We start from the raw sequence: 27300 nt of genomic DNA on the forward strand, positions 1-27300 counted from the left end.
TATTATTATATTTATTGTTATTTTTATTATTACAGCCTGTAGGGTGTAAAAGGTCATTTGTGGCATATAAGTGCCTTCCACACCATGGAGAAGGAGAGCTGTAAAGCCCCGGAACAGCCTCCACTCACTGTGCTGAGACCCAGGCAACAGTTAAGGTGTGTGATGAAAGATAAGCATTGATGAAAAGCAGTGGAGTGCTGGTGCTTCATTGCTGCAGATAATCTGTCCATCCTCTCTCCACCCTCCCATATATCATTCTTTCCTTCCTCTGACGCAGAGGGAGCTGCAGGGTTGAATAGAACCTGTTTGAGGTTCCAATTAAATCTTCATGGAAGCGGGCTATTCATATCCTTCCCAGATAAAAGGATAAATTCACTGGGAACAGCAGTTTCAGACCACAGTGCCGCCACGGCTATGTCTAGCAGCCAGCTGCAGAGACCAAGATGTGTTCTCTGGTAAGAGTCCTTTCTTCTCTGCTCAGTGCAACGGATTTGTAATCTGTTGTTCTGGGAGCAGATTTTAAGATCTAGATTTAAAGGATGAGTTTAATTATGTTTATTTTAAATTTTCTATATTCTTCCTTCTTTTCTTTTGAGTCTCTAAACTGTTCTTTCTTTCTTTCTTTCTTTCTTTCTTTCTTTCTTTCTTTCTTTCTTTCTTATGTAGATTCGTGCTTTTGTATTTGTTAGATTGCATACTTTACATTTGTTTGCTTCTTCTCATTTACCTTGAGGAAATAACCAAATGAAATAACCCAAGGTTCTGAGCCAACAACTGATGGGTGGGACTCAGGCATTAGATTAAAGAAAAACAATGTTTTTCATAAAGAATTATGTGTAAGGGTAGATGGCATTGTCCATGATTTCACAAATCAACAGGTGGATGAGGATGAACGGTAGTTCTGATCCAATCTCCAGACCCTTTCTTCTTATCACTCTAGTCTATGAGGAGACAGCTCTTCATATCAGCCATTTAGTATATTAATGATTTTGGTTGGTTTGGTGCCAATTAATTGCAGATTTGTAATTTATATATTCATTGTGGTGGAACAAGTAAACTTTTCTCAACGCATCTTAAGCCCTGATCTTAATTATATTTGTTCGGTTTTTAAGTCTTATGTTTGGCTGTGATGTTTCAATTAGGTGAAATGAAAAAAAGAAGTGTAAGGGAAATGAAAAGCCTTCAAGAAACTTTTAATTTAATCTCCAAAGACCAAACGTGAAATGAAAGATGTGGAGATCACTACAAATAAGCTATCAGCTCAATATTTGCTTAGAGTCTTCTAAAGCCTTTCAGAAAAGAAGAATTAAATGATGCCCTAAAGCCACAGTGGCTGATTCAGGAGACTGGTAATGAGTAATAGGGAATTTCACATGTAGAGGTTACAGTTTCAAATGTAGCACAGATCCACAGCTGATGGAAATTACCGTCACTTGGTAGCTGAGCTGGTGGTCCCAGTTCAGCTCCTAATGAGTAGTGCCCACTTCTCAAAAGCAGTTGATACTGCTGACCCCTTCCTGGCAATCTCAGCAGATAAGCCAAGGGCACTGTGAGGGCATGACCCAGAGGAGATGCCTTAAGAGCAGGGGTGGAAAGGGATTTGGGGACACTTGCTTGCACTGTTGCTGCCTATGCTGCTCTGCTATGTGCATAAACCAGAGAACTTCGGCCTGACTCCTGAGCAAAGAACCATTGAAATGAGGCACCTGCTTGTCTTTCATTCATTATGGGCAGGCTTGGCATAATCCAGCTGTTACTTTTTGTAATTTCAACAGATAATATCAATGTTTATTTTCAAGCATGTTTAAAAGATTTTTATGTGTTCAATTGTTCCAAATTGCACAAAATTATCTTCTAAGCATTTTTTTTTCAATTTGTATCTACTTACATGTTCAAAGTTTCAGGAAATTATAGGGAGAGGTCAGATAATAATTATTTATTGATAACAGACACTGAGATTCAAAAAATTAAAGCTTTATAACCATTAACACACAAACTGTCAACATCACATCAAAATATACAAAATAAATAACCATACATCAAATTTTATAAGTGCTCAAGCAACATTTTTCTTACTTTGCCTAACTCTAAATTTTGATTATTATCGATGGAAATATTTTTTCCCCTCAGTTTGTTTGCGTGTATAGGGTGAAACTGATGTTTAATGACATTTACTGATACAAATCTAATCTTTCCAAGCCTAATTAGGGTATGGTCAAAAGCTCATTGAAGTCAATGGAAAGATTCCAGTTGATTTCTGGTCCTTGGATCGGGCTCTATGTATTTTCCTGGGTATTTTGCAGAGTGTATTTCTTAAAGATTACAGGACATCCTCAGCCCTAAGAAGTCATACAGGAGTCAAAGACTGAAGCAGCCCTGCTGGGTTTTCAACAATGCCTCAAGCGGTGGAGTGCACCCCCTGGAGGTGGCTGAAGGAGGGAAGGGAGTCGCGGAAACTGGTTCTGGTGGTCGTGTTTGTCGCTCTGCTGCTGGACAATATGCTGCTCACTGTTGTGGGTACGTTAAGTGTGGGTGTGGGTGCAGGTGTAGGTGTCAAGGTGTCCTCAATGCTGCACTGAAGGAATTAAGACTCTGTAAATCTCAGTTGCAACTGCAGAAACCAATCATAAGAGAAATGAATTTAACTGGTCTCCATCCCAGGCAGTGCTGCAGGTCTGGAGCACGGTGCACTGGGAGAGTTGGATGTGGGCAGTTTACCTGAAACCTGTCTCTAGCTCGAACGATTAACCTTTCATTAATTTCCCACACACACACCAGAAGTGCTGAATAAAATACTAACTAATCTCCTCCTTTAATTTTCTTCCAGTGCCAATCGTCCCCACCTTCCTCTATGCAACAGAATATGAAGGTGCTAACAGCTCTGCTTCCCAGAACTGGATCATGGCAGCTCCTGCAGCCTTTGCAGCTCCTCCCTTCTCCTCCATGTTCTCTTACTTTGACAACACCACAGTGACTGTCTCAGACGACATGGCTGTCAACACCACAGTGGGGGTGAACAGGACAGAAAACAGCAGCCTGCCTCAGCTCACTGGGGCCAGCCTGCCACCAAAAAACAGCTGTGTAGATGGTGAGGCATTCCTCATGGAGGAGAACGTGCGCGTTGGACTGCTGTTTGCCTCGAAGGCTCTTATGCAGCTCATAATCAATCCATTTGTGGGTCCCCTGACTAACAGGTATGTCAACTAGGCTATAAAAGAGTTTATGAGCGTGTAGTGCAATGAACAAATTTGAGTCACATTCCCCCTCTAGTGGCTAGTCTGTTCAAGGATAGCAACCTATTGCTGCTGCTAGCAAATAAAATTACTCCTTCTTAAATAGTAGAGGTCTGTGTTGCAGTGCTGAAGGGCATGCATTTAAGCCTTGCCAGTGACCCATGTTTGGGATCATTATGATAACACAGTATGGGAGCTCACCAAAGCCATTTGTGAGCTAGAATAGCACAGTGGAAATATCAACATCCAATCTTCCAATCATCCAGGAATTCCACATCTTTAAGAAAGCCAGCAAATTGCTTTGAACGTGTGCATTACTAAGGAAATATTATTAGTGCTCCCTGACCAAGAACTCATTTGTCCCAGGCCCTGCTCAGTCCAAGGTACATGACTGAGTTAGGAACTGTGTACCAAGTTGAGCTGAGGGCATCAATAGCTTGCATGATGCTCCAATGAGACTGAAAGAACAGAAATGTTGTCACACATTCTGCATCAGTAGCTAGTAATCACAACATTTTGTACATGAAGAAGGAACAGCAATTATTTTTTTACCCATTCTTGTCAAGTAAATAAATACTAGTGAGCAGGTGGCATTCTCACAGAGTCCACAAACTAGATATTGGGCCAGGTTTACTCCCTCCCTACTCCCTTAAATTTGTCTTTGCCTTTATTTTTAACTTAAATAACAACATCCTCGCATAATCCTCAGCCTAAAATTCCCCCAGAGCTTGAGGATCCCAGGTATTTTCCCTGTAGGATCTCTCTGTCCCTGCACTTCACTTCCTCTGCTTCAGAGAGGCGCCTGAGTTAGAGCTAATAGGACCCTCTGATCTGACTGGCAGGATGGGTCCGCAAAATAGATCTGCATCTCTGTGCAGGGTCCTAGAACTTGTTACAATAATTTCACACACTTATACACACACATTTATACTTATGCACACATCTGTAGAGACTAACACACACATTTGCACCCATATACTTTGATATAAATCCTCACACTTCCATATAAAAACATTCACTGACACATTCTCATATACAACAGTGCACACATTCACACTTCCCTATACAAACACACATAGATGCACTGATGCACACTCACCACACCCTTAGAGAAACATCTACACAGCCACACACACACAGCCTTGAATACATAATCACACATTTATACACCTACACATACATATATTGTACATACCCCTATTCCCCCATTCTCCTGCAGTCTCATACATACATACAGCAGTTACTCATACATGTACACAGACATACATTCATTCGCATACATGCAATAATGCATTGGTGCTAAGATAAAGTCCTTGGCTTTAAACTCTCCTTGAGTTCTTGACTGTCTCCTCCCTTTTTAGGATAGGATACCACATTCCCATGTTTGCTGGATTCATCATCATGTTTCTCTCTACAGTCAGTGAGTATTCTCTTTCACTACTTTTCACCGGGTAACGTCAGGTCTGTTCCAGTGAACCAGTCACTAATCTGCAATGAGGCCAGTATAGAGCCTTGGGATCCTTTGTCTGTGAATGTCCCTGTCATAGTATAATTCCCAAATCTGGACCTTAGTGTCCAAAATATGGGTACTAGCATGAATTCCCCTAAGCTTAATTACCAGCTTAGATCTGATAGGCTGCCACCAATCAGGACTTAGGTAGAGCGCCTGATAGACTCTGGTCTCCCCAAACCCTTCCCTGGGGACCCCCAAGACTCAGATTCCCTGAGTCTCACAACAAAGGGGAATAAACCATTTCCCTTCCCCCCTCCTTTTCTTCCTCCCAGCTCTTTCTCACCCTGGGTACACTAAGAGACCACCGTGATTCAACTCCTTGAATCACCCCTTCCCCCTCCCTTCTTCCCCGGACAGAGATACAGATATAAACGCAGAGAGCAGGTTTTTCTTCCCTCCTCCCTTTCCTTTCTCTCACCAATTCCCTGGTGAGTGCAGACTCCCTTCCCTGGAGTCTTACAAAAGATAACCAAAAAATCAATTAGATTCTAAAAAAAGAGGAAAACTTTAATAAAGAAGGAAAAACATAAAAATTATCTCTGTAATCAAGATGGTAAATATACAGGGTTTTTTAGCTTATAGACAATAGAAAGAAGCTTTCTCCAGCAGAAACACAATTTAAGCTACTTCCAGCAAGTACACATCTGCAAATAAGAAAAACAAGTTAAAAGACTATAACCGCCTTTTTTACTTACTAACTATTCTGAATAGATAAGAGACTGTAGCAGGGAGATTGGCAGAAACCTGGTTGCACCTCTAGTCCCGTCCAGGACCCAGAGAGAACAAAGCCAAACCCAAAAACACACACAAAGGCTTCCCTCCACACAAGATTTGAAAGTATCTTGTTTCCTGACTGGTCCTCTGGTCAGGTGTTTGGGTCCCTGTTTGTTAACCCTTTGCAGGTAAAAGAGACATTAACCATTAACTATCTGTTTATGACAGTCCCAATGTCTGAGATATGGGAGGACAGCAGATCGGCCTACTCCCATTCTAGAAACAGAGAGTGAAATTCAACAGGTGGTTTCCAGTGCTTGACAGCATTTGAGTTGGATGTTTGTTGCAGCAGCATTCCACTCTTCTTGGAACATCTCTGGGTGAACCCATCAGCATGGTTACCATTTAAAGGCTCCAAAAAGGAGATCTTTGAAGAAGGTGTGTGGTGACCTCCCTTCCTCTGGACCAGAGGATAGTGAAACACACTGAAGTGGCTTTCAGAGACTGTAGGCCTGTGAGTGCCTAGCTAATAAGATTTGTGCAAGCTGCTTTTAATTAGTGATGGGTTTGAAAAATAGCCCCAAATGCTGACTCTGCCTTTCTACTTTCTCCCCAGTGTTTGCTTTCTCAGGTACCTACACCTTGCTGCTTATGGCTCGAGCGCTCCAGGGCATTGGATCATCCTTTTCATCTGTCGCAGGTAAATGTACTGGCTTATGGGAGCAGCTGGCAGAAAGGCAGATCTTAGCCAGCTAGAAGGACTGATGTCCCAAAGTAGCTTCTGGGCTTTGTCTGCTTTGTCTGAGCTTAAATGGTGCCTCTCAAGCAACCTGGGCCATAGAGAGTGAAAATTCACAGAGTGTGAAATGTGATGGTTCAGTTTGCAGAGCAGAGAATCAGAAAGATCCTTCCTCCAGCCTAGGAAGCTCTCACTAGCATACCCAAGCAAGCACTAGATAGAAAGGTTACTAAAGAGAGGCTCCAGATACTACAACGCACAGACCAGGAATCAGATTTCAGACTGTTCAGGGAGTCAGTTTTAAACTCTGTGGGATTAGAATTCATAGATTCCTTGGCCAGAAGGGAACATTGTGATCATCTAGTCTGACCTCTTGCATAACTTCCCCAGAATAATTCCTAGAGCAGAGCTTTCAGGAAAAACATCCCCATCTTGATTTAAAAATGATCAGTGACAGAGACTCCAGCGCAAACCTCGGTAAATCGTTCCAATGGTTAATTATTCTCATCATGAAAAATTTGCTCCTTATTTCCAGTCTGAATTTTTTAGCTTCCACTTCCAGTCACTGGATCATGTTGTACCTTTCTCTGCCATGTTGAAGGGCCCACTGTTAAATATTTGTTCTTCATGTGGATACATATAGATTGTAATCAAGTTACCCCTTAACCTTCTCTTTGTTAAATAGATTGAGCACCTCAAGTCTATCATTATAAGGCATGTTTTCTAGTCTTTTATCATCCTTGTGGCTCTTCTCTGAACTGATTCCAATTCCTCCTCCCCTTTGCCACAATTCGGCACATCGCTCGTGCAGGCATTAAGGCATGGGCTACTCCTAAAAATTAGATCAACCTAGCAACATTGCTCAGGACTGTGAAAAATGTCATGCCCTGTGCCATGTAGTTGGGTCAATCTATCCCTCCATGTAGGTGCAGCTAGGTCAAAAGAAGAATTCTTCCACTGACCTAGCTACCATCTCTCTAGGGAATGGATTTACTACACCCATGGAAAAAAAAACCTTCCAGTGTTTACACTTCAGTGGTGTAGCTGCAGCGCTGCAGGTGTGCCACTGTAGTGCTTGGAGTGTAGACATACTCCAGTACAGAGCATGGTAATACATAACACTGACTACAAACAGGATGAAATTAGGGGCCCAGGTGTGACATAGACTACTGAGCTCAGGTAGGCTGGAGACTGAAGTATCCAGATGCCATTCAGACATAGGTCCTGATGAGATACTAGAAGCCTAACTCAACTTAACTCTGCTTCCTTTCTATTTCCAGGCCTGGGAATGCTGGCAAGTGTGTACACAGATGACTATGAGAGAGGAAATGCTATGGGGATAGCATTAGGAGGTCTGGCATTGGGGGTGCTTGGTGAGTAAACTTTGTTCCCAAAATATTTAGATTAGTGAGAACTCAAATGCTTCTTCAGCCCTTAGATGCTGGTTTCCCCAAGTCCTTGCTCTGCATCATTGTCGCACCTGTCCCCTAACATGCCACGCTGGCTCGTTCCAAAAGGCATGGCTGGTCTTTCCTCCTGCCATTTCCATGATTTAGCTCCATTTTTTCTCCTGTGCTCATTCTCTGGCACTGTTTTCTGCTCGTGCTGGAAATTTTTCTCAGCAGATACCTAATCCCATGAAAACTGAATATAACTGAATATAAAATGCTCCTTCCTCTTTCTCCCCATCTCTTCAGTTCAATACGTAATGAGAGGTGGGCAAAGTGCTGACATAATGCCATGGTTCTAATGCCGGCTTTCCCACGGGAGTCAACAGGAGTCTTTCCATTGGGTCTGGGGTCAGGCATCAGGAATAACAGACTGTTGCTTTGCTACTGCCGAAACTCCAGTGCACCCATGTACCCTTCACACTCATCAGACTGACCCAGCCCTTTCCCTTGCAGTTGGGGCTCCTTTTGGAAGTGTGATGTACGAGTTCGTTGGAAAATCAGCGCCCTTTCTGATCCTGGCATTCTTAGCCCTTTTGGACGGAGGTGAGTAACCAAGTGCGCTGGCCAGTTTTGTCTTCACAGCTCTGAGTATCCACCCCCAAACTAAAACATTCAAGAATGAGTATCTGAGGCCACGTCCAGACTAGGGTATTAAAATCGATTTTAGATATGCAACTTCAGCTATGTGAATAACGTAGCTGAAGTCGAATTTCTAAAATCGAGGTACTCACCCGTCTGGACGGCGTGGCATCGATGTCCGCGGCTCTCCGTGTCGATTCCGGAACTCCGTTCGGGTTGATGGAGTTCCGGAATCGATGTAAGCGCGCTCGGGGATCGATACATCGCGTCCAGACTAGACGCGATATATCGATCCCCGAGCAATCGATTTTAACCCGCCGATGCCACGGGTTAGTCTGGACGTGGGCTGAGAGGAAACATCCGAGGAGGAATTGACAGGCTCTATAGTGCTATTAGCAACAGCAGTTACTAGTGCTGTTTTTTGTTGTGCACTCACCACTTTACACATTCAGACACTGGCTCTGTGCTCACTGCCTGACATCTGACTTACAGATACCGTCAGACCCAGCTTCTCATTCCCCATATAACCCACTTGATTGCATCACTGGAGAGGGTAACAGATTCAGGAAAAATGTGTGTTAAGAGCTCCATATGCTGGCTAAAATGGCTACTCTGCTTAACAGACACTCCCGGTCAAGCAGAAAACAACTGAAAACAGGGTCTTATAGTAGCAAGTGATAGGCAACCTTAACAAGAGGCATTGATATCAACTCTGCCTATAGTAAGTAATCATCATCGTTAACTATAGCCATCAATTCTGCTCTGCTTATAATACTCTGTCACTTCATTCTGAGTTAAAATCATTAGCATGGTGGAACAGACATCATGACCTAATTTTGTTGTTATTATAATTTATTATTTGTACTTGTATTTGTATTGTACTTGTAGTGCATAGAGGATCCAGGTCCCATTACTTTACACTCCTACAATGAAAACATGGGCCCTACCCCCAAAGAACTTACAATCCAAGTAATAGGGGTAACATTTTCAAAAGCACCCGAATCATTGAGAAGCCTACGTCCCATTTTCAAAAGAAATTAAGGGCATGTCTAAAAGGCAAATTACTGCCCAGCAAGACAGGCTGTGAATCTCCAACACATCAGCTTGCCACGCAGTGGTGTCCTGTGTGGACACGTGTACAGTGCAGTGAAAATCCCGGAGCACGACCAAGCTCCAGGAATTTCATTGTGCTGCAGCAGTGTCCACATGGGACGTGACTTTGTGGCAAGCTAGTGCACTGTAGAGTCACACCCTGGTTTGCTGCACTTGCCGCAGAGATGAGACAAGCTCTTAGGCACGTGGGAGACTTTTGACAATGGGATTTAGGCTTCTAAATCTCCAGGGGCGTAATCTGGCCTTAAAACTCTCACTGATTTCAATGCAAGTTAAGTACCTAAATACCTTTGCAAAGCTGGCCCTTAGGCCCCTTTGAAAATCTTACCCTAGGTCTTTCCATCTCTAACTTCAACTGTGCTCTCATTGTGACTGCCCAACAAATGGCTCTCACCTTAACGTAGGTTGTTTGTATGTTTTGCTGCTTTGTGTTTCGATAAAGCACTCACACTATAATGGCCAAATCCTGCTCTCACTGAAGTCGACGAGAGTTTTGTCGGAACAGAATTGGGGTCTAAAATTTCTCCCATCTCAGCAGATGCCCCCTGAGTATGTTGGAATTGAGACCTCTGGCCCATTTCTGGGATCACTGGGCTTTGAGATACTGAAGGGAGGTCTACAGTAAATATGAGACAAGAGGTAATAATGGATGAAGGTGCTGTGCCAAGGGATAAGCAAATAATGGTATTTTTCTCTTAGCTTTACAGCTGTGCATCCTGCAGCCGTCTAAGATTTCCCCCGAAGTAAGTACAAACATATGAGTGTATGACCTTGTGCTAGACAGTGTGAACAATGCGGGCATGGATTCCCTGTAGGGGAAGACTGTGGTGATGCACCCAGCCATAGAGCATGGCGGCACCAGGACATGAATGCATGGGAAAGGGACAGAGATGGCAGTTGGGAATGGTTACCTAGCCGAGTGGTTAGTGCATTGTAATGTGTATTTAATAGATTCCCGGGCGATATTCTGATCTCAGTGACATTCGTGTAACTCTGGAATAACTCCATTTGCTTCAGTAGAGTTGTTACTCTCAGTGTCACGGAGAGCACAGTTTGGCCCTATTATCTGCCTTTTGAAACAGCTAGGAATTTAGCCTTCCCTGTGAAAGGTGCTCAATTCTTATGGATGTCCATAGGATGCCCTGTGAGAAACAACTGCTGTGCTTCCTGCTGCTGGCCAGACACTTGTGTGGATTTACCCAGTCCATGGTATCATAACCTTAGTCCCACATTTGGACCTTAGCGTCCAAAATATGGGGGTTAGCATGAAAACCTCCAAGCTTAGTTACCAGCTTGGACCTGGTACCTGCTGCCACCACCCAAAAAATTAGAGTGTTTTGGGGCACTCTGGTCCCCCTGAAAAACCTTCCCTGGGACCCCAAGACCCAAATCCCTTGAGTCTCACAACAAAGGGAAATAATCCTTTTTCCCTTCCCCCCTCCAGGTGCTCCTGGAGAGATACACAGACACAAGCTCTGTGAAACTACACAGAGAGACTCCCCCTCTCTGTTCCCAATCCTGGAAACAAAAAGTACTTTCCTATTCCCCCAGAGGGAATGCAAAATCAGGCTAGCAATCCAACACACAGATCTCCCCTTGATTTCTTCCTCCCACCAATTCCCTGGTGAGTACAGACTCAATTTCCCTGAAGTAAAGAAAAACTCCAACAGGTCTTAAAAGAAAGCTTTATATAAAAAGAAAGAAAAATACATACAAATGGGCTCTCTGTATTAAGATGATACAACACAGGGTCAATTGCTTAAAAGAATATTGAATAAACAGCCTTATTCAAAAAGAATACAAATCAAAGCACTCCAGCACTTATATTCATGCAAATACCAAAGAAAAGAAACCATATAACTTACTATCTGATCTCTTTGTCCTTACACTTAGAAACAGAAGACTAGAAAGTAGAAACTGCTTCTCCAAAGCTCAGAGAAAGCAGGCAGGCAGACAAAAGACTGAGACACACAATTCCCTCCACCCAAAGTTGAAAAAATCCGGTTTCCTGATTGGTCCTCTGGTCAGGTGCTTCAGGTGAAAGAGACATTAACCCTTAGCTATCTGTTTATGACACGCCCCCCAAATTGCAGACAGTGGGGAAGCTCACTGGCGGCGATTTCCTTCTAGAACTTGAAAATAAACAGATTAATACAACACATGCACCTTTACATATACTCCTAAGTATATAACTAACAGACTTCTACATTTTAAGACCACTTTTTAACTACTGAATTCTGGGAAACTCTCATGGGAGAGTGCATCAGCAACTTTGTTAGAAGCTCCTGTGATGTGTTGAATTTCAAAATCAAAATCTTGGAGAGCTAAACTCCAACGAAGAAGTTTCTTGTTGTTCCCCTTGGCAGTATGAAGCCACTTTAGTGCAGCATGGTCAGTTTGTAGTTGGAACCGCCGTCCCCAAACATATGGGCGTAGCTTTTCCAGGGCGTACACAATGGCATAGCATTCCTTTTCACTGACTGACCAGTGACTTTCCCTCTCAGACAGTTTCTTGCTGAGAAACACGACAGGATGGAAGTTGTGATCTGTTGCTTCCTGCATGAGAACTGCTCCTATACCACGCTCAGATGCATCCGTGGTTACTAGGAATGGCTTGTCAAAGTCCGGGGCCCTGAGCACAGGGTCAGACATGAGCGTTGCCTTAAGTTGGGTAAAGGCCTTTTGACACCCAACAGTCCACTTAACTGCATTTGGCTGGGTCTTTTTGGTCAGGTCGGTCAGTGGGGCAGCGATTTGGCTGTAGTGTGGTACAAATCGCCTGTAGTATCCGGCCAAGCCTAAGAAGGATTGGACCTGCTTCTTTGACTTTGGGACAGGCCACTTTTGGATAGCATCCACCTTGGCCTGTAGGGGGTTTATGGTTCCTCGACCCACCTGGTGCCCCAGGTAAGTCACTCTGTTTTGGCCTATTTGACACTTTTTGGCCTTAACAGTTAGTCCTGCCTGCCTGATGCGCTCAAAGACCTTTTCCAGGTGTAGTAGGTGTTCGGGCCAGGAGTCTGAAAAAATGGCCACATCATCGAGGTAGGCAACTGCAAATTCTCCCAGTCCAGCTAGTAGACCATCTACCAGCCTCTGGAAGGTGGCGGGTGCATTTCGAAGGCCGAAAGGAAGGACATTGAATTCATACACCCCCGCATGGGTGACGAATGCTGACCTCTCCTTGGCAGGTTCATCTAGCGGTACTTGCCAGTACCCCTTGGTTAAGTCTATTGTAGAGATGAACTGGGCACGTCCCAACTTCTCCAATAGCTCATCGGTGCGTGGCATTGGATAGTTGTCCGGACGAGTTACAGCATTTAGCTTACGGTAGTCCACGCAAAAGCGTATTTCCCCATCTGGTTTGGGTACCAGAACCACTGGAGATGCCCATGCACTGGTAGATGGGCGGATTATACCCATCTGTAGCATGTTCTGGATCTCCCGTTCTATAGCAGCTTGGGCATGAGGAGACACTCGGTAGGGTGGGGTTCTGATTGGGTGAGCATTACCTGTATCAATGGAGTGGTATGCCCGTTCAGTCCGTCCTGGGGTGGCTGAGAACAATGGGGCGAAGCTAGTGCACAGCTCCTTGATTTGTTGCCGCTGCAGACGTTCCAGGGTGGTTGAGAGGTTCACCTCTTCCACGCCACCGTCTTTTTTCCCGTCGTAGTAGACACCGTCAGGCCACTCAGCATCATCTCCCTGGACTGTAAACTGACAAACCTGTAAGTCTCTGGAATAGAAAGGCTTGAGAGAATTAACATGGTACACTTTAGGCTTTAGTGAGGAATTGGGAAATGCTATGAGGTAGTTTACAGCTCCCAGGCGCTCTTGGACCGTGAATGGCCCTTCCCATGATGCCTCCATCTTATGGGCCTGTTGCGCCTTCAAGACCATAACCTGGTCTCCTACCTTGAAGGAACGTTCTCTGGCATGTCTGTCATACCAGGCCTTTTGCTCTTCTTGAGCATCCTTTAGGTTCTCTCTAGCAAGGGCTAAAGAGTGTCGGAGGGTGCTTTGTAGGTTGCTTACAAAGTCCAGAATGTTAGTTCCTGGAGAAGGCGTAAACCCCTCCCATTGCTGCTTCACCAACTGTAATGGCCCCTTAACCTCGTGACCATACACAAGTTCAAATGGTGAAAACCCTAAACTGGGATGTGGTACAGCCCTGTAGGCAAACAGCAACTGCTGCAACACTAGGTCCCAATTATTGGAGAATTCGTTGATGAATTTTCGTATCATGGCCCCCAAAGTTCCATTGAACCTTTCCACCAGGCCATTGGTTTGATGGTGGTACGGGGTGGCAACCAAGTGATTCACCCCATGAGTTTCCAACAGTTTTTCCATGGTCCCTGCCAGGAAATTAGACCCTGAATCTGTAAGGATGTCGCAGGGCCAACCTACCCTGGCAAAGATGTCTGTTAAGGCCAGGCACACAGTGTTAGCCCTGGTGTTGCCTAGAGTGACTGCTTCTGGCCATCGGGTAGCAAAGTCCACTAAAGTCAGTACGTACTGCTTTCCTCTGGGCGTCTTTTTTGGGAAAGGGCCCAGAATATCCACAGCTACTCGCTGAAATGGGACCTCAATTATGGGGAGTGGCTGGAGAGGGGCCTTGACCTGGTCTTGAGGCTTTCCCACTCTTTGGCATACCTCACAAGACCGGACATACTTGGCAACGTCCTTGCCCATCCCCTCCCAGTGGAAGGACTTCCCCAACCGGTCCTTGGTTCTGTTCACCCCAGCATGGCCACTGGGATGATCATGGGCTAAGCTTAAGAGCTTCCCCCGGTACTTAGTTGGAACCACCAACTGTTTTTGCGGCTGCCATTCTTCCCGGTGTCCACCAGAAAGAATTTCCTTGTATAAAAGTCCTTGGTCTATAACAAACCGGGATCGATTAGAAGAGCTGAGAGGCGGTGGGGTGCTCCGTGCCGCCGCCCAAGCTTTCTGAAGGCTGTCATCCGCTTCCTGCTCAGTCTGGAACTGTTCCCTTGAGGCTGGGGTCACCAGTTCTTCCTCAGACTGTGGACTTGGGCTTGGTCCCTCTGGAAGCGATGTAGGTGATGGGGTTGTTTCCGTTGCTGGTGAACCGCTCTCCGCTGGTGCACCTGAGGGTATTTCAGGCTCTGGCTGAGCCTTTTGGGTATGGCTGTCTTTTGCTTCTGCCAGTTCTGGCTCGCTGGCGCCCTCTGGCGTTGAGTTTGAAGATGTGGTTGCACTTGCTGGTGCTGGTTGCTGTTCCAGTTCCGGGCCTGGGACTGGAGATGCTGTGGCTGTTTCAGTGGTAGGCATGGAATCCGGGTCCACTACCTCTGTCTGGGTCTCTGGTAACACAGACGGGGCCTCTGTGGACAGCTCAGGATCAGGAATGGGTCTGGAAGCTTGCCTGGTTTGGCTACGTGTAACCATTCCCACTCTCTTGGCCCGCCTCACCTGGTTGGCCAAGTCTTCCCCCAGTAGCATGGGGATAGGATAATTGTCATAGACTGCAAAAGTCCACATTCCTGACCAGCCTTTGTACTGGACAGGCAGTTGAGCTGTAGGCAAGTCTACAGCTTGTGACATGAAGGGGTAATTTGTAACTTTGGCCTTTGGGTTGATGAATTTGGGGTCAACGAAGGATTGGTGGATAGCTGACACTTGTGCCCCCGTGTCTCTCCACGCAGTAACCTTCTTTCCACCCACTCTCAAATTTTCCCTTCGCTCCAAGGGTATTTGAGAGGCATCCGGGCCTGGGGATCTTTGGGGTGATGGTGGGGTAATGAATTGCACTCGCATGGTGTTCTTGGGACAGTTGGCCTTGATATGTCCCAGTTCATTACACTTAAAGCATCTTCCATCTGATGGGTCACTGGGCCGAAGTGAGTTACTGGAGACTGGTGAGGTTGAAGGGTAGGGTATCTGTGGCTTTACTTGGGTGGTATGTGGCGTCTTTGGCTGTCCTCAGTTGTAGGGTTTATGGTCTGTGTGCCCCCTGGGGTAATCGTTCCCCTTGACAGTAGCTTTCTTGCTTTCTGCCAGTTCCATCCATTTGGCTCCAATCTCCCCCGCCTCAGCGATATCTTTGGGATTTCCATCTTGTATGTACCGTGTGATGTCTTCAGGAACACCATCCAAGAACTGCTCCATTTGTATGAGGAGGTGCAGTTCTTCCAAGGTTTGAATGTTGTTTCCTGTTATCCAGGCCTCATAGTTTTTTGCAATGTAGTAGGCGTGTTTGGGAAATGACACCTCTGGTTTCCACTTTTGGGTTCTGAAGCGCCGATGGGCATGATCTGGGGTTATCCCCATTCTGTATCTGGCCTTGGTTTGAAAAAGTTTATAGTCATTCATTTGCTGCTTAGGCATTTCAGCTGCCACCTCTGCTAAAGGTCCACTGAGCTGTGACCTCAATTCTACCATGTACTGGTCTTCGGGAATGCTGTACCCAAGACAGGCTCTTTCAAAATTTTCCAAGAAGGCCTCGGTGTCATCACCTGCCTTGTAGGTGGGAAATTTCCTGTGCTGTGGAGCAATAATTGGCGCCGGGTTGTTAGGGTTGGCTGGCACAGGCAGCCCAGCTTTTGCCAACTCCAGTTCATGTTTTCTCTGTTTTTCCTTCTCTTCATTCTCTTTTTGTTGTTTTTCCATTTCTTTTTGTTGTTTTTCCATTTCTTTTTGGTGCTTTTCCATTTCTCGGCTGTGGGCCACCTCTTCTTCTTCTTGCTTCCTTCTGTGGGCCAACTCTTCTTCTGCTTGTTTCCTTCGGTAGGCCACCTCTTCTTCTTCTAGTTTTCTTTTGTGTGCTGCCTCTTGGGCTGCCTGTTCTCTTTGGAAGGCTGCCAGTTTCATGCTTTCTTCCTTTTCTTTCATCTCCATCTGTCGCCTGTGTTCAGCTTCTTTGATTTGTTCTTCGGCCTCAATTTTTGCCTTAGAAGTCATGGTTCCTGTTTTCTTGTGTTGGGGTGCCCTCCGGTGTTTATCTTCTGAACTGCAGGTTCTGTTGCCTCCTGAAGTCTGCCTAGCAACAGTGCCTTTAGCTAATCTTCAATGTTAAGTAAACCTGAAAAACCACTTTATTTGCATTTATATAGTGCTGGAACTTGCCTCATAATGGGAGGGCTATTGCATGACAAAAGACCCTTAACAGTCTGGTAATGGCTTCTTGCTTAACATGCAAGCCACAACTGCCAGAGAGAGCAGAAAAAAAAATTCTCTCTGGTTCCCTTTTAAAACCAACTGTTTCTCTCTCTGCTAAAAAGCCCTTAGCAGAGAAAAGAAAATATAATATTCCTACTGGCTTCTGGATTCTGTCTATATCCTACCCGCTGCTACACCATATCATAACCTTAGTCCCACATTTGGACCTTAGCGTCCAAAATATGGGGGTTAGCATGAAAACCTCCAAGCTTAGTTACCAGCTTGGACCTGGTACCTGCTGCCACCACCCAAAAAATTAGAGTGTTTTGGGGCACTCTGGTCCCCCTGAAAAACCTTCCCTGGGACCCCAAGACCCAAATCCCTTGAGTCTCACAACAAAGGGAAATAATCCTTTTTCCCTTCCCCCCTCCAGGTGCTCCTGGAGAGATACACAGACACAAGCTCTGTGAAACTACACAGAGAGACTCCCCCTCTCTGTTCCCAATCCTGGAAACAAAAAGTACTTTCCTATTCCCCCAGAGGGAATGCAAAATCAGGCTAGCAATCCAACACACAGATCTCCCCTTGATTTCTTCCTCCCACCAATTCCCTGGTGAGTACAGACTCAATTTCCCTGAAGTAAAGAAAAACTCCAACAGGTCTTAAAAGAAAGCTTTATATAAAAAGAAAGAAAAATACATACAAATGGGCTCTCTGTATTAAGATGATACAACACAGGGTCAATTGCTTAAAAGAATATTGAATAAACAGCCTTATTCAAAAAGAATACAAATCAAAGCACTCCAGCACTTATATTCATGCAAATACCAAAGAAAAGAAACCATATAACTTACTATCTGATCTCTTTGTCCTTACACTTAGAAACAGAAGACTAGAAAGTAGAAACTGCTTCTCCAAAGCTCAGAGAAAGCAGGCAGGCAGACAAAAGACTGAGACACACAATTCCCTCCACCCAAAGTTGAAAAAATCCGGTTTCCTGATTGGTCCTCTGGTCAGGTGCTTCAGGTGAAAGAGACATTAACCCTTAGCTATCTGTTTATGACACATGGCAACAGGGATCTCTGCATGCAGCTGCAGTTTGACCGGCGCTGTGCTCCATAGGCAGCCATTATACCAGAGATGCTCTCCCTGGATAGCTGAGGGATGTTCTGACAGGGCTGCCCAGAGGATTCAGGGGGCCTGTGGCAAAGCGAGGGAGCTGTGGTGCTTTCACTCACCCGGCGGCGGTCTGGGTCTTCGGCGGCTTTTCAACAGCGGGGAGCCCTTCAGTCATTCCGCGTCTTCGGCAGCACTGAAGGTCCCCCCACCACCGAAATGCCACTGAAGACCCAGACCATCGCCAGGCCAGGGCTTGTGGGGCCCTGCAGGGTCCAGGGCCTGGGGCAAATTGCCCCACTTGCCCCCCACTCTGGGCAGCCCTGTGTTCTGAGCTCAACCTTGCTAGGAGTGACTCAATGCTGATTTCACTATAAGAATAGTCCATGAAAGTAAGATGCCAGGTTGACAGATCTGGGCTCAGGTATAAGAAGCTGACATGTTGGTTCTTTGAACCATGGCTAGGTGAAAATGCTGAGAAGAGATGCACACACAGACACTGGATGCTGACCTGGAAAGGGAAGCTCAGAAACAATCCCATGGTGGAACAAGCTGTTTTAGCACCTTCCCCATCTTGGCGCTCACAGGACAATGCCAATGTGCCTTTACACAGAAGGGCTGGCTGGCCACATGGGCCATGCATCTGTACACACACAGGCTGCCTCACAACCTGGACTGTGCACTTCTACAGCATCTGGTTTGGTTTACATGCTTTCCCTAGAGCACTACTTGTAACCCCCTCCCCCTTCCTTTCTGTATTGTGCAGAGCACCAAAGGCACCCCCGTATTCACTTTGCTGCGAGATCCCTACATCCTGGTTGCTGCAGGTAAGGCAGGATGGCTGCACCCCTCACTGCCCCACAGTGCATCTTTACTTTGTTTTTAAGAATATTCACTGGGGGCTTGTGATGGAGTAGTACTCATAAAGCATTAGAAGGATCAAAATGTGGGCTGTTAAAATTGAGTGTTTCCTGTTGTTTTCTGTCTCCCAGGTGCCCTGTGCTTTGCTAACATGGGAGTGGCAATGCTGGAGCCCACGTTACCCATCTGGATGATGCAAACCATGTGCTCCCCAAAGTGGCAGCTGGGTAGGTGCCTCGTTTCTCAGCCTTCTTAGTTACTGAACAACAATAATAGCCCGCACGTGTTTAAACCACATCAGCTTGTAGAGGGTGGGGAAGGTGCTGGTTACTGGTGCTGCCTGTTGCATGAAATGAAATGTATGCATCCACCTGCAAAGGATGAGTGCTCTCAGACCATTACAATGTAGTGTGATCAGAGGGACACTCATGGTCTCTGAATGGGGGTCACCCTGCTGTCTATAAATAAAAGTTAGAGAAGATTCCTGACTGAAGAGGGAGAAACACCAGGGACTTGATTTTCCCTGCACATACACTGATGTAAATCAGGAATAACTGCACTGAAGTCAGTAGGGTGACACCAGGATGAGAGGAGAATCAGGACTCAGGTTGAAAAAAGAGAAAGGAGTCAAAGAAAGTGCTATGCAGATGGGCCCACAATAATGCAACTCCCACACAGGAGAGGGGGCCTCTGGGAGCTGTCTCAGTCAGGCCTGACACATTCTGTGAGCCAGAGAGCTCAGGTACACCAAGCAATATCATCCTGTGAGGTAGAATCTAGGTGATTTAGGATCAAATCTATCCTTACGGTAAGGGGTGCCACTCCATTGAAATCAGTGGAGATGTGCCTGTTTACCTTGCTGCTGAATTTTGCCCTTTTCATGGCCAGACACTAGAACAAGGCTTAGCCAATTAGCAGGTTTCCCTGCTCAGTACCTGGTCTGTGTGCTCAGCATACTGTTGCTGTTGAGACCTGAACCAGAGCCCAGCCTCTCTATGGGCATGTCTTCATTGCAGAATTATCGGCACCCGGGTCAGTCTACACTGCAGCTGGGGGCGAGCTTCCCAGCCCAGGTACATAGACTTAGAATCATAGAATATCAGGGCTGGAAGGGACCTCAGGAGGTCATCTAGTCCAAACCCCTGCTCAAAGCAGGACCAATCCCCACACAGATTTTTACCCCACTTCCCTAAGTGGTCCCCTCAAGGATTTAAATCACAAATCTGGGTTTAGCAGGCCAATGGCTCATGCTAGTGTGCAGGGCCGGCTTTAGGCCAATTCGCCCGATTCCCTGGAATTGGGCCCTACACCTTAGGGGCTTCAGTGGCATTTCGGTGGCAGGGGGTCAATTTGAATTGCCAATTACTGCACCTCTATTCAGGGCCAGCTTTATTAACTGCAGGGCTCGATTTGAATCCCCGGCGGCGGTCAGGGACTTTGGCGGCACTTCGGCTGCGGGGTGTCCGCTCTGGGGGTCTTCGGCAGCATTTCGGAGGCAGGGGGTCCTTCAGTGCGACAAAGACCCAGAGTGAACCCCCAACCGCCAAAGTGCCGCCGAAGCCCTGGACCGCCACCGGGTATTTGAATTGTGCCCTGAAGTTAATAAAGCCAGCCCTACTAGTGTGCTAAAAATGCTGCAGCAGTGGTGGAGGTTCGGGCTAGCCACTCGAGCTCAGACCCCAGGGTTGGCTGGGTCCAAGCTCAAGGGGTTAACCCAAGCCTCTGCCAGTTCCACAATCTCAACACACAATTTTAAGAAACAAGGCTATTTGCAGAGCCACAGAGAGGGACGCATGGTGCATACTAATTACTCACTGTCTAAGAAATGTGATAAGGAGGTAACACTGCCTACCTTCGGTACAAAAAAATTATAAAAGCCAACTGGCAGTGGAATGACCTTTGGGGATGCTCCAAGCTACACTTACAACCCAAATTGAATTACAACCTGGCAGCAGCAGAGCTAATGAGAGCTGCTAATTGAGTTACTAACTACAGTCAGGATCCTTCATCCAGATAAGGGGCCATGATGCCTTGGCTGGAATGAGTGACTGAGCAGGAGTAGATGAGGTTAGCAAACTCATCTCTCAGGGGCTATGGATATTGGAGGGAAGGGATAGTGCTTGGTGGTGGAAATGGAAGTCACTGAGCAATTCACTGGGGAATTATCCAGTGTCCACTGAAGATGAGTGGAATCTTTCCACTGATGTTAGTGGACATCTAATAAGGCCCTTGCAGAGGAAGAGGCAGAGATGGTGGAAATGGAGCCCAGAGGGGATGCTAACCTGGGAACGTAAGAGAAAAACCCAAACCAAAACCTCAGCTGTAACCATCCCCAGAAAAGTTTGGATCCAAGCACAAACTCCTTGGGCTAAACCAAACTCTCAGTACAAACACCTCTTGAATCTGGGTCCCAGCTTTGCAGCCAGGGCACAGCTTCACATTTATAAAGCACATGGCAAAGCAGTGTCCCAGCTGAGCTGCCCCTCTAGACTGGATTAATACATAACATGCATTATTTGGAAGGATTCCTTCTCCTCACCCCCAGGTTCCATTTTGGACCCCTTCCCTCCAGATTCCATGGCCTGTAATCATTATTAATGATTTGTATTACTTAGTGCCTAGGAGCTATAGTCATGGACCAGGACCCCATTGTGCTAGGCACTGCACAAACACAGATCTGCAGCCATTTAGCTCCTGTCCGTGCCACTGACATGTCACTCCTATGAAGAAACTGCAGAACAGCACATAATCTCTCTCCCCTCATCACCCAGGGCTGAGTTTGCTGCAGAGGCCTAAAAGCCAGGAAAGAAAGCAACCAGGGCCAGGTCTCTCATGTACCAGTGCTGAACACTAGACAAAGGGGGCCTGATTCTCCACTCTACATAGGGTACCAGTAACTCCCACTGATTTCAAAGGGAACAGCTGGTATCCTGCAGTAGGAGAATAGGTCCCAGGGCTGCTGAACAGCATCCATCTTAAAAGCAACTGTAGAATCATAGAACTATAACTATAAACTTGAAACCCAAGTGTTATTCTTTGTTTGTTTCAATTTGCCTACCCTTGAGTTCGTTGGGGAAATGGGAAAAGCTCAGACTTCCCCAGCAAACCTGCAGGGATTAATAATGCTTTATAACCTTTAAAAAAGAGGAAAGGAAATTAAGCACAAATCAGTGTGCTTTAATAAGGAAGTTGCCTTAATATGCAGGTAAATAGAGGCAATCATGATTTAGTTATAGTCTGTACAGGAGAGTATATTAAAAATAAACAACTGGTAAACCAGCCAATGGTCAAATATTTGATTTTAACTTAATTATAATCCCTGAGGCTTTTCAATAGGCAGTTTTTCTATGCTATGAGATGGAAGGGGGAGAATGAGAAAGAGAGAAAGCAATACAGAGTAGCAGGATGGCTTTATGGTTAAAGCAACAGTCACGCAATCTAGGTTCAGTTCCTGGTTTTATCACAGATGCCTTGTGTGACCTTGGGCAAACCACTTGATGGCTCAGCTTCTCATCTATAAAAAGGGGGTAAAATCCTTCTTTTCTACCACCCTGTGTGTGTCTTGGCTATTTAGACTGCAAACTTTTTGGGGGCAGAGGTTGTCTCTCACTATGTGCACAATGCAGCCCTGATCTTGGCTGAAGTTTGCAAGCACTGCTGTAATACAGCCTGTCACGGAGTGTGGAGGAGTCCGGCCCTGCACCCCTCTTCCTGGGACCCACAGTGACTCTTAGCCAGCCAGTAAAACAGAAGGTTTATTGGACAACAGGAACACAGGTTACAGCAGAGCTTGCAGGCACAGTCAGGACCCCTCCATTGAGTCCTTCTGGGCTTTCAGGGTGCTTGGATCCTAGCTAGGATACCCTGAATTCCGCCCACACAGCCCCAAGCCCAAACTCAAAACTGCTTCCCTCCTGCCACTCCCTTCCTTTTGTTCCCCCTTCCCGGGCAAAGGTGTTGACCTTTCCCCTCCCTTACCTAGCTCAGGTTACAGCTCCGGTGTGGTCCATCCCCTAAAATTCTCCCCTGCTCTCCCATTCCCCACACAGACAGCCCCTACTCCATCACACAGCCATATAATAATAATAACCAAGAAGAATAGAGAAGCCATTGCCTTGTAAGGGCTAATATACATTATGCCTGGGGATTCTGCATTGGATATTTATTTGCCCTGTCTAATCTCTCCTGGCTCACATGGCCAATAACATGTATTATTTGACTGATCGCAAGACTGTTCATGATTCATCACTGGAGCAGATTTAGACTCTATGGAGGCTGGATCAAATTGGACCTTGAGCTCTTCCACACATTTACAAAGTGGTTGTTACTATGAGCATCTGACTATGAGCCATCTAGCACCTAAAGGGCTTGAGCTCTGAACTTCTTTGGGAGGTGAGAGAAAAGTCTGATGTCCTTAGGCAAATCTTCTCTGATGATCATGTGTATGTATTTGAGGCTGGGGCTCTTCTTTTGCAGGGATGGCATTCCTGCCTGCCAGCATATCTTACCTTATTGGCACCAACCTCTTTGGGGTGCTGGCCCACAAAATGGGGCGGTAAGTTGAACTCAATGGCTTTCAAACCTTGGTGTTCTTCCCAGCTGTCTTCAGACCACCCAGCTGCTTATTTGTAATGAGGAGGTGACGCTACTCAGGGGAATGCCTGCCTCACACTGCAGTGTGGTGGAGAGGAAGGTAGCTCAATGAAATTAAAGGGCAGCAAATTTAGAAGCAAAGCGAAGACTCTCTATTTCATGCGGCATGAAATTGGCCTATGGGACTCAATGCTGCAGGAGGATATTGAGCCAAATACTGTCTAGATTTCTCAGAGAGGTAGAATAATTTTATGATCAATAATAATATTTATGGCTATGTAAGATAAGATAAGATGATGAAATCTCATGCCTCAGGGTGTAAACTTCCTAAGTCAGGAAGTAAACATCCCCCCTCAGTGAGTAGTATTGCATAGTTGGTGCTGAATTAGATTGGAATGACCAATGATCTGATCCGGTCTGACAGGTCATGTGCCCTTGGGGGTTACAGTGCATCATGCTTTTCCTATCTTCTTCCTCATTGCAGGTGGCTGTGCTCCCTGATTGGAATGGTTGTGGTGGGGATTAGTCTCCTTTGTGTAAGTATTGCAAGTTATTATCAGACCTCTCTGCAGAAAACTCATTGGAGATTAGGCAGGAAAAGCAAGAGCTTTATTGCCCCAGCCTTTCACTTGTGCAAAACTGGGTTACGTTGAGGCCCACATCATGCCTGAGCTGACCTTGGGCATATCAGCCCAGCCCCTACTGAAGTTATTCCATATCAGGAAGCCAAGATAAGTTGTCTCTGCTCAAGGGATACCCAGCACAGGGTTAGCGGAGGATACTGTGTTGGCAAAGCGGTGGGTGAACAACAGAGTTGCTGTTAGTCACAATTAAGGGCACTGCTAGTGCTTTATGAGGATCGAAGACTGGAATGAAAGAGTGCCTCAGATCAGGGTTAAGGTGCCCTGACAAAGCTGTGTGAAATCACACTGGTGCCCCATCTTTCCCTCTGTGGAATTTGTAAATGGGGAACCATCCTTTTCTTCAAAAGCCAACAGGACTCTTCTGGGGCACGAGGCACTGGATGGATTTTGGTGCTTTGCAGTATCCCAGGCTTAAGGCCAGATGTGTAATGGTATTTAGGCATCTAACATTGCAGATAGGCATCTAGTGGGATTTCGCAAAGTGCCCAAGTGAGTTAGGTGCCTAATGCCCATTTATTTTCATGGGAAATAGGTGCCTAAATACCTTTGACATTCTGGCTTTTAGTGACTTTTCTGTCTCATCTTCCTGCAGGTCCACTGGGCCCTGGAGGCGTGAAAAGTGTGCTCACACACCTGGCAGTTAGTTGGAACCCAGTGGTTGCATTAGTGCGTCTATTTCACTAGTCATGTGCCCCACAAAGAAAGGCCTCTGGCCAAAGCTCCTCAGCCTCCCTCATATCTTCTTTCTTTCCTCTCCAAGGTGCCTCTTGCGCAAAATATTTATGGACTGATCGGCCCAAACGGTGGGCTTGGCTTTGCCATAGGTAAGATGACAATGCAACTAATCACTCTGTCCAAGGCAGTCCCATATACCATAATCCTTACTCCGTCCCTTTGGAAGGCAGATGTCGCTACAACATACCCAATGGCTGGTTGCTGAGAGCCTCTAGTCCATGCTTGAACTCCCAGGAACCCTTATAACCTATAATATGCCCTATACCTTGCTCTCAACTACTTCCCTTATCACTCATCCTCTCCCAGCCTTGGTGGGAATGAGTCTGTCCAAGAAACAAGCTTGTGCTGTTAAATGACCATAGAGACACTAACGCAGGGACAGCTATGGTGCACTAGGCCTTTCAGAGGCGGCCTTTCAGAGGCCACTGGATGGAGCTCAGTAGCTTGTCTCACCCTCGAGCGCTGCTTTGATTAGAATTGTGTGTGTTCTGTGGAGAGACACAGAAAGCCCTAGATCCTGGAAAGATCATGGTCAGGACATCCGGGTCCCAGTCCCGGCTCTGCTGCCAACATGCTCTGTGGCCTAGGGCAAATTGCTTTCCTTGGCCTCGTTCCCTCCCATTCTGTAAAATGGGGATAACAATATTTATCTGTCTCGCAAAGAGAGGTTGTGAAGACTAATGAAAGTGTAGTGCCCAGAGCGCCTTGGCTGAAAAGTGCGGGAGAAGTATTGCATGCCCTTCTGTTTGCCTTTGAAGAGATTCACTTGGAGAGGGCAATGGCTGACCATATTATTTTTGCTTTGGGGGCAGGCATGGTGGATTCCTCGATGATGCCTATTATGGGATACCTGGTGGACCTTCGTCACACCTCTGTCTATGGTAGCGTCTATGCCATTGCTGATGTTGCCTTCTGCATGGGCTTTGCTATCGGTATGGATTAACATTTGCCTGAAAGGACAGCATATATGATGATTTACCAGTGTATGGCTTCATAGCATTAATTCACAGCGCCCCACCTCAGTGTTGGCTGGAAGCAATTGGTATTAGGCATGGAAATCAGCCATGATACAATAATTTTACAGTCCATCTGTACTGACCTCTCCAACTTGGCAAAGGAGGTTTATGTAATCTTGTTCTTTGTTTAACCCTTCCTTATATCCAGGTCCATCTACAGGAGGTGTGATTGTACGGGCTATTGGGTTTCCCTGGCTGATGGTCATCATTGGAGTGACCAACATTGCTTACGCCCCTCTCTGCTGGTACCTGCGAAGTCCTCCAGCTAAAGAGGAGAAGATTGTGAGTTGAATCCTACAGCATGTCGTCTTGATAATCCAGGGGATTTGCATGTGACTGGTGCAAATGTGTAGAATATTATATTCAGATCTGGGCACTGCAGCACCAGAAAGATATTAACAAATTGTCTGGGTGCTGGAGGGACTGACATACTAAGGCCAGGCTAAGAGTTAAATCTGTGGTACAGTGATCTTGTAGGCAGGGAATTGGCCTAGGACTTGAGATACCTGGGGTCTGCCAATGGCTTGTTGTGTGACCTTGGGCAAGTTACTTCCTCTCTCTGCGCCTATTTCTCTTTCTACCTTGTGTCTAGCTTGATTGTAAGCAAATCTGAGGCAGGGAGTGTCCTGCATTGTATATTTTGTGTATGTCTTGCTTTGTGTTCCTAGCACAGCAGGGCCCTAATTTTGATTGGGCCCCTTACTGTAACAGTAATATAATATTTCAGCTTTTTCTAACCCTGCCATGTTCAACTAGCAAAATATTCACCCATTTGCTCACAAGAGTGAATCTCAACCTCTGCCACTTCTATCCGCTCAACAGAACAAACTCTTCTCTTGGGTTTTGGATAAGAAGCCGGAAGCCACTGGAGATTAAACAATTTCTATGGTTAAAAAAACAAACAAAAATACTGCCTAAAATTTCCCTTGGCCCATTTGTCATCATTGTGCAAAGTCTGTGTAGGGCTTTGGGTTATGGTAGATATTTGTAGATATGGTAGATAGTTGTATTAATAATTATTATTATTTTAAAATATTATATTATTCAGTCTTATTTTTCCCCCATTCCCAGGCAATTTTAAACCAGGAATGCCCCATGCAAACCAAATGCTACGCCACCCAGAAACCTCTGCGGGAATTCCCCCTGTCAGATGGTAGTGAAGAGGAGGCAGAGAGTGAGGAATAGCAGGAGCAAAGATAAGCTCTTGCTCTGAAGCTGTGTCAAGTTTACAAAACCCTGGACATCTTATCAAAGAAGACTAACCCAGAGACCTCCCTCCTGACAGCCAACAAGATCCAGGAATCCTGGCTTCATTAATCTGCCATTCTCATAGCACTGGGTGGTCAGGCTGTTTACAGGAAGCAATTGAGAGCCAGGGCTCCTGGTTTCGGATTCCTGGCTATTCTCATCTGCTGTGTGCACTTGTGCAACTCACTTAACCTCATTATGTCTCATCTATGATAAGGGATTAAAAGGAGGTGGGGTCAGCCCATACTATCCTAGAGAAAAGCAGTCATGTAGTGCAATCTACCCAGCTGTGATATGTGCATAGTACCAACCTACCTCACAGGGGTGTTGTGAGGCTGTTAATTAATGCCTGTGAAGTGCTTATGCTTCTTGGATGAAAAGCACTAAAGGGCAAAATACTATCTCCAGGGGATTTTCGTCTCTGGGGATCCTATTATAATCTCCAGCTTGGATTTTCTCTGTAACACCATGGAACCATCACTCTGCACCACTTTTGATCTGCCAATAAAGATACCACTACATTAACGTGCTCCCGGCTTGTGTCAAGGTGACAAAACAAACAACAACAAATCCTGCCTACCACTGTCTTAGCTTATGTGTCATGCGCGCTGACTTCTCTAGGT

At 45.9% G+C, this 27300-nt stretch overlaps 2 protein-coding genes across 2 annotated transcripts in view; one reads left to right on the forward strand and one right to left on the reverse strand.

Annotated features, from left to right (window-relative positions):
• Window positions 1–27300, reverse strand: part of TTI2 (TELO2 interacting protein 2) — a 748585-nt gene that overhangs the window by 690271 nt on the left and 31014 nt on the right. The window lies entirely within an intron of this gene.
• On the forward strand, window positions 410–27129 carry SLC18A1 (solute carrier family 18 member A1). Its single transcript, XM_050940066.1, has 16 exons — window positions 410–455; window positions 2320–2517; window positions 2828–3194; window positions 4595–4653; window positions 6077–6160; window positions 7480–7572; window positions 8104–8193; window positions 10042–10085; window positions 18347–18407; window positions 18573–18668; window positions 22918–22996; window positions 23519–23570; window positions 24439–24502; window positions 25226–25345; window positions 25578–25711; window positions 26501–27129. The coding sequence occupies exons 2-16, from the start codon at window positions 2394–2396 to the stop codon at window positions 26612–26614; spliced, it is 1581 nt and encodes a 526-aa protein (XP_050796023.1). The 5' UTR covers window positions 410–455; window positions 2320–2393; the 3' UTR covers window positions 26615–27129.

This window comes from Gopherus flavomarginatus, chromosome 2 (assembly GCF_025201925.1).
Source record: "Gopherus flavomarginatus isolate rGopFla2 chromosome 2, rGopFla2.mat.asm, whole genome shotgun sequence".
NCBI classification, from domain to species: Eukaryota; Metazoa; Chordata; order Testudines; family Testudinidae; genus Gopherus; species Gopherus flavomarginatus.